Source organism: Oreochromis aureus, linkage group 7 (genome assembly GCF_013358895.1).
Source record: "Oreochromis aureus strain Israel breed Guangdong linkage group 7, ZZ_aureus, whole genome shotgun sequence".
In the NCBI taxonomy this organism is placed as follows: Eukaryota; Metazoa; Chordata; class Actinopteri; order Cichliformes; family Cichlidae; genus Oreochromis; species Oreochromis aureus.
The window spans coordinates 55371664-55378898 of NC_052948.1; the positions used below are offsets into that span (position 1 = coordinate 55371664).

Sequence of the window (7235 nt, forward strand, 5' to 3'; positions counted from 1 at the left end):
TGTCTGTGATATGGTGGCTCACAGTGTTGTTTGAGAGTAGGATGGTCAGTAGCTTTTTTGCTACTAGGATTTCACAGTAGAGAAAACAGTGGGTCCATTTAGCTTGCAGCAGCCTCTCCGATCATCTCATGGAACATATGTACAGTGGCAGGCAAAATCAACTCTTCCGCTATAGTGAAAGACTTTTTACTCTGTGACACAAGTCTGGATATGAGGTAGCTAGCTTTTAAAGCAAATTTAGATTTACCAGTCAGTGACACAACATACCGTTTCTGCATCTGCTGTCCATTTTCTTTTCTCTTGAAATATTCCGCCGGTTTTCTTGCGAGGGTGGGATGTTTGGTTTCGAGATGCCTTTTTAATTTCAAAGGCTTTAGTGCTTCGTTGGATAGCATTATTCCACACTCCACACATTGGGCTCTCAGGTCTGCTTCTTTTCTTTTCCGTTCACAAACCCTTACTTCAGGAAGTCAGGGTTGTACTGGTGCAAAAACTTTGAGAGGGGGGGATTGTCACTTTTATCTTCATTTTTGCGTTTTAAGAACTACTCCATAAATTTTGCTAACTGCAGACGGTGGGCAGGGTGTCTTCTTCTGCTTGCTTGTTGAAGCTGATTAAACAACTCCCACCAAGCTGGGAGAAGCTGTATTGTAACTGAGATTTTCATGGATAACAGTAGTCCCTGGTGTCTTCAATTAATAACTAATAATGTCCCACGGCCCACAGGTGTAAAACAAAAATTTTTTTGCAGCCCTCAAGGCATGGCTCACCCATGGTTAAGAATCACTGGTGTAAGGTGTATGCCTCAACCAGGCAACAATCAAAATGCATTTTAATAAGCTCACACAAAAGATCGAAATGTTCTGCTATACATAATGTTACAAACTGGGACTGAAAGCTGATCCTTTTTTTATTTTTGTTATTATTAGATACATTTTGCATAAATATATAATAATTTGATTATGCATTTGATTTATTTTGAACTTTTCTGCATCTTTTTTTTCTAATGTAGGAATTGGAGCCACAAGCTGGAAGCCAGCTGCTGTTGTTATGGGAGAGAAATTCTGGGAATCAAGTTAAATGAGAGGTAGCAGTCAAAAACCTCTCTCCACACTCATTAAGTTTTGTTAATATATCTCCTTATACCTGTTGTTATAAAACTTTTACTTATTACACGTATTACTTCTGTTTTACCTTCAGTGGTACACTGTTCTACTAGTTAAGGCTACGTAGCAGGAGCATGGAAGAAGGGCTGACTAATTGTAATTTTTTTTCCCTTGTTAATACACAAGTTCAGTTTAAGAATGTATTCAAAAGGATAATGATCTGTTTGTTCAGAATAAAATATCTGAAGCTTTAAAAAACTTTCTAAACAGGGTTTTAAAAACTCTGACAAGAAAATGAATGAAAGAAAAATGCTTGTACTATGTTTGTAATATGTTGACAGTAAGGGTACTGTTTTCATCATACATTTTATTGTGAAATTGTGATGTCCAGTTAGTTTGAATTACAGAGTTTTGACAGGGTCAAATGTTTACACTGTGTTCCATTTATAGCAAATAAACAGTGATTCTTGTTGCCAACTTGCTGTAGTGCCTCGTATTTGGTATCATCAGGTCTTTAACCCATCAGCAAAATCAGTACGTTCTCTTTTGTTAAAGGAATATATATGTACGCACACACACACACACACACACACACACACACACACACACACACTAAACCAGGTAGGTCTTTCCTTGGACTCATATTAGCCTTGCCACAGCTAGTATTTCTCCTTTGGTTTCTGCTGCCACATTTTGTGCTCTTCTTATCCATCTACCTAATCTGTCCCATGATTTTTGTTGATGCATTTTTATTCATTGTGTAGCTCTTGATAGAGACTACATTTAATTGTTCCTCTGTACTAAGCAACTCTTAGTGGTTACTGACTCATTAGTATTGACCTGTTATTTAACTTACAACCTATAATTTTGAAGTTTAATTTTTTTCTAAATCTTTATGCTTTGGAATAATAATACAACCCAGATTCGCAATTAAAGTGTAATGGTTTTCATTCTGGTCTTAAAGCGGTGGTGTTTTTACCGAATTAATTTTGCTTGTTTATTTGTTTTTTCACAGAAAAATGGTAAAATAAAGTAAATAACAGTTATTCTGGTTATCATTTGGAAACCTGTAGTAACTAGTTGGCATGCAGATTTTACATACAGCCATTAAGCACGTTATGCCTTAGCTGCAGTGTTAAAATGTTGCTTGGAAGATTATTTCATCATGTAATTATACACATCTTGTAAAACGTATATGACTTGTACAGACCACTAACTCTAGTCCATTCTTCAATTAGGGGGTTACTTTTATCTTTCATCGATTGTTTATTTTCCTGTCATCATTAAAATATATAAAGGTAGTCTAGAAGCCTGATATTGATTAGTGATTAATATAGTTTTAGCACAAGTAATGTGTATATAATGGTTTTGTAATTCACATTGTTTTTGCAGTATAAAACACCTGGCAACTATTGATACTCACCAGAAATTATATGACAGCTACAACTTTTCATAACCATGGTGCTCTGTACTACAAGTGCTACCCACTACCGCGCCAGGAATTATTTGTGCAACCTGATTGGCTCTTTCTTTCTCACCAGACATCATGCATGTCATACTATTGGACAGCAAATACGGCTGTGATGCGTGGTTGTGATTGGTATTCTCCGATTGGTCGGAAGCTTTCAGGGGGTTCGTAGCGCCGCATCATGTCTGTGAGCTGTGATTGGACAGGAAGCCAGGTGCTGTAGTACTGAGGTTACGCTGCCCCGTCACTGTCTGATATAAATACACCTCTACTTGACCAGTAGAGGTTGCTGAGCTGGATATAAGAAACGCCGAAGAGAATAACCTTAATCACTGAAGTTGACTACATACAGGTGAGAATCGCTACGAATATCCTGCAGCTACACATGTTCAGTTATGAGGAAAACACAAGAGAAATTTATTGTGCGTTGCTGTTAATCTGATTTTCACATGCGAATAATGAATCATTTTTATGTGAGCACATATATATGTATATATAAACAGATGTTTTAGTTAATGTAAAAATGTTAACACTGAATCAGACATGGCGAGTCAGACTCTTTAGTACAGGTTTATGACAGTGTGTGCATATACAAATATATACACTTCAGCTGGTCCGTCAGCTTTATTCTTCCGACTAGCAAACTGTCCGAAGAAACGTTTGCAGTCCGTACTGTGATCTATCAAAGTATTTGCCCTGCATAAGAATGTCATCCAGCTACTTACTTTTTAATTTTTTTTTATTTCAGTTTTTTTTAATGAAAACAACATATTTTCATACGCAAGTGTCCCGTTAACTCAATGTGGTAGACTATCCTTTGGCTCCCAGGCATGCACTGCTTAAGTTCCAGGAAATCCAGTTGCCGTTGCCCTTTCACCCAATTTTGTTGTCCACTGTACTTATCTGGTCCCCGTCTAGTTCTATGTAGCCGTTTAGGTACGTATTCTGAATGGTATAAAAGCGTATATATAGTTATGGGCAGCTGCAGAAATGTGTCCTCCACTTTAAACTAAGCCAGATAGATTTGGTTCTGAAAATCTGCTGTGCCGACCTTTTGACTAGCTAATCTTACCGACTCTGTGTTTAATATGCATGTGGAGTGACAGTATATGTCAACATTTGATGATATTTATGTAAAAGTCAAGGAAAGAAAGAGGGTCACAGAATCAGGACAGCTGTAGCAAGTATATCACATTTGCTGTTCTCTTAGCTAACGTGGTTGCTAGCAATTCCACCCGTAATCGCAGCAAGTCGGCTAACGTTATCTGTCAGATTATTATTAAAGAGATCATTAGTAAACAGTAAATAGACTTATATCAGTACACTGTTCTTTTCTAGTATTACTTTTTGCCTGACAGTTTATGTTTGATTACGGTAAAGCTGCAGTCTTATTGATGTGAAAGATTATCAGTAAATTCCAAACAAACTGTGCTTTCTAAATACTTTCTAATAAGTCTCAAACTAGTATACAGTTTGATAGCTGGATTTTATCGTTTATGATTATTAGCCTGTAATGACTCGTGCTCTGCGACGTTGTTGTAATTAAATAAAATGTACCCCCATAATTATGCAGCTGTAAAGGTTTCGGTGCTTTTGGCTGTGCACAAGTAATATTGGTATATTAGTTTATTTTGACTATACATTTTCAACCCGTATACAACCAATTTTATCCCTTTTCATCAGCAGCATCTGTTAGTGTATGGTATTTTAGTCTGAAGCCTGTTGGGGTAAATGTTGCTGTAATTTGGTGCTACATAAATAAAACTGATTTGAATGAGATATAACCAAGTACTTACCTGTCAATGGGGCTAGTCATATGCAGGTATTTTAAGGCTGAATGGCGATACTTAACATATGGAATTTTCCATATTTTCTATAAAAACATTTAAATTGTGCTATTTACTAACCTACAGATCTAACTAGTGTTAGTGTGATGCAGATTTCACCATCAGAGAGTGAATGAAAAACTGCATACTCACAGATGCAGATACTGGAACAGCTGCATATAGCTACTTAACATATATGATCAAATCCTTATTTTGTTTAACAAATTATCAGTATAAATTAACTCCTGTATGTATCTATCAGCCCTGTTTATTGACATTTCTAAACCAGGTGTGCTTAGAAACTAAGAGCATATCTGTTTTTATGTGTTATCTCTTTGTTATTAATATAATGCTTAATATGAAACCCCTTCTTGTCCCCTAACTTGTTCAGGATGCCTGGCTCAGCCCCAGTTAGTTACCTGGGACCATGGCCTAAAGATGTGGGTATCATTGCCTTAGAACTGTACTTCCCATCCCAATATGTGGACCAGACTGAGTTGGAGGAGTTTGATGGTGTGCCTGCTGGTAAATACACCGTGGGCTTGGGCCAAGCTCGCATGGGCTTTTGTTCAGACCGTGAGGATATAAATTCTCTCTGCCTGACTGTGGTCCAGAGGTTGATGGAGAAGAATGCCCTATCCTACAACAGCATTGGTCGACTGGAAGTTGGTACTGAAACCATTATTGACAAGTCCAAGTCTGTCAAGACAGCCCTCATGCAGCTGTTTGAGAACTCTGGCAATACAGATGTGGAGGGAATTGACACCACAAATGCTTGCTATGGTGGTACAGCTGCACTCTTCAACGCTGTCAACTGGGTGGAATCCAGCTCATGGGATGGTGAGTAAGCTTTTGTTAATGCTAAGCTGCTTTTGTTTATATCAAAAATTATCAGAAATATCTCATGTTTCCCAGTCAAAGCTGACCTCTTTAAATCCAAAAAGGTGAAATTTTACAATTAGATAAACCAAAGAAATCCACAAAATGTAAACATTTGAGATGCTGGAGCTCCAGAGTGGTTTCCATTTTTGGTTTAATAACATAATAATAATAATAATAGTCTCCAAAGTGCATTGCACTGCTATAGTTATCATCCCAGTCCACTTAAGAAAAATACTTTCAGTTAAGCAGAATTACTCAGCATTACCCAGCAAGTCATGCAGCAATGTAATTTCATGAATGTTCACTTGTTAGTGTTACAAGTTCTTCATATTTCACAAATCATTGTGTGTTAGTGAGCTGTGGCTTAGGTGGGTGAGCAGGGCGTCAACCATTCAGAAGCTTGGTGAATTGAAGAGTTTCCTCAGATGTGTCCATCGTGCGATCGTCTGACTGTTCTCAACTTGAGGAGAAAGGTCTAGAATCGACTCTGTGTACTCATAGAGCCCAAAATATAACACATTAAAGCCTTTTGAAAAGCCACAGTGGCTTTTTTTTAAATCTCTTCACCAGTGTTTAGTGACATGCTGTCTCAAATATATCTCTCTTGTAAATGAGACACTAAGTCTCAGTGGGATTACCTGTATAAATAAAGTTTAAATGAAGTTAAAAACATTATATTATGCATGAAAACTTATGTAGATAGACTTTTATATGCAGTATGTGGGGTATGTGTGTGTCTTTTTGGTGTTGTCTGTGTTGAGTGTACCTGAAGCAGCTTGTGTTTTTCTAAAAAGAATGCCTTGGTGATTTCCTGCTCCTTGTGTTTCCTCCCTGCAGGACGTTATGCTTTGGTGGTAGCAGGGGACATTGCTGTCTATGCCACAGGAAGTGCCCGGCCTACAGGGGGGGCTGGTGCTGTGGCCATGCTGATTGGGCCTAATGCTCCTCTGGCCTTTGAGCGAGGTCAGTTAATTGATAGCTTTGTTTCTTATGCTCAGTCTCTGAGACAGAGCTTTTGGGGAAAAAAATTATACATTTTTGGAAAAAAGTTTATTTCTGTTCAGATGAGTTATGATGTAAGCGCTAGTAATGGATACACCAGTAGGACTGTGTTAAATCTGTTAGTAGATAAAATGTATCCAGAAATGACCTCAGTCATGCAACGTTTTAAATGAGCATCACACAAAATGTGTCTGAACATATGTCTTTTGACATTTGTGGTAAAATGAGGGAATGACTGAAGTTGTTGTTTTTAATATACAGGCCTACGGGGAACCCACATGCAGCATGCATATGACTTCTATAAGCCAGACATGGTGTCAGAGTATCCTGTTGTAGATGGCAAGCTGTCGATACAGTGCTACCTGAGTGCCTTGGACCGCTGCTACTCTGTGTACCGCAACAAAATCCATGCACAGTGGCAACGAGGTAGGTTAACAGTCATTCTCAAAGTTTTAAAAGTATAGGCTTGGTTTTACATTCACTTAGGCTTGGAGAAGTACAACGTTATAAGCTTAAATTAATTTGATCTTGTACAGGTGTATTTGTGATGACTAAGGAATTTTAACCAAGGAATGTAAATACTTAATTACATCATACGACTGTGTGAGCTTAGAAAAACTGTTAATATAAATGTTGTATGAGCTGACCATTCACAAAACCCAAAGCAAGTCTGGTAGTATATAGAAAGACACACACATGTCTGGTTTGCTATCCTCATGGGGACATCTCATTGACATTATGCTTTCCCTAGCCACTTACCCTAACCCTAACCATCAAAAATGAATGTCTAATCCTTACCCTAAACCTAACCATAACCCAATTGGTAACCCTGACACTAAAACCACATTTTGAGTCTTGAAACTCATGGGGACCTGGATTTTGGTTCCCATGAGGGCTGTTGGTCCCTAAGTATAGTAAATTTCAGATTTTGGTCCCCACCAAGACAGGAAA

General features: G+C 37.9%; 2 protein-coding genes across 8 annotated transcripts in view; both read left to right on the forward strand.

Moving 5' to 3' along the window:
- LOC116319164 (3'-5' RNA helicase YTHDC2) overlaps positions 1-1583 on the forward strand; it is a 40547-nt gene extending 38964 nt beyond the window's left edge. For all 6 annotated transcript variants that reach the window (XM_039614606.1, XM_039614605.1, XM_039614608.1 and 3 more), the window contains one exon: positions 1013-1583. In XM_039614606.1, the coding sequence (XP_039470540.1) occupies positions 1013-1084 (72 nt within the window). In that variant the 3' untranslated portion in view covers positions 1085-1583. The remainder of the gene's footprint in view (positions 1-1012) is intronic.
- A 1186-nt stretch (positions 1584-2769) lies between these two features.
- hmgcs1 (3-hydroxy-3-methylglutaryl-CoA synthase 1 (soluble)) overlaps positions 2770-7235 on the forward strand; it is a 13373-nt gene continuing 8907 nt past the window's right edge. Inside the window, exons 1-4 of one of the 2 annotated variants that reach the window (XM_031738395.2) lie at positions 2770-2926; positions 4792-5240; positions 6120-6245; positions 6546-6710. In XM_031738395.2, the coding sequence (XP_031594255.1) occupies positions 4793-5240; positions 6120-6245; positions 6546-6710 (739 nt within the window). In that variant the 5' untranslated portion in view covers positions 2770-2926; position 4792. Of the gene's footprint in view, positions 2927-3380; positions 3511-4791; positions 5241-6119; positions 6246-6545; positions 6711-7235 lie in introns of those variants that run through there. The other variant, XM_031738396.2, reaches the window with a different exon arrangement.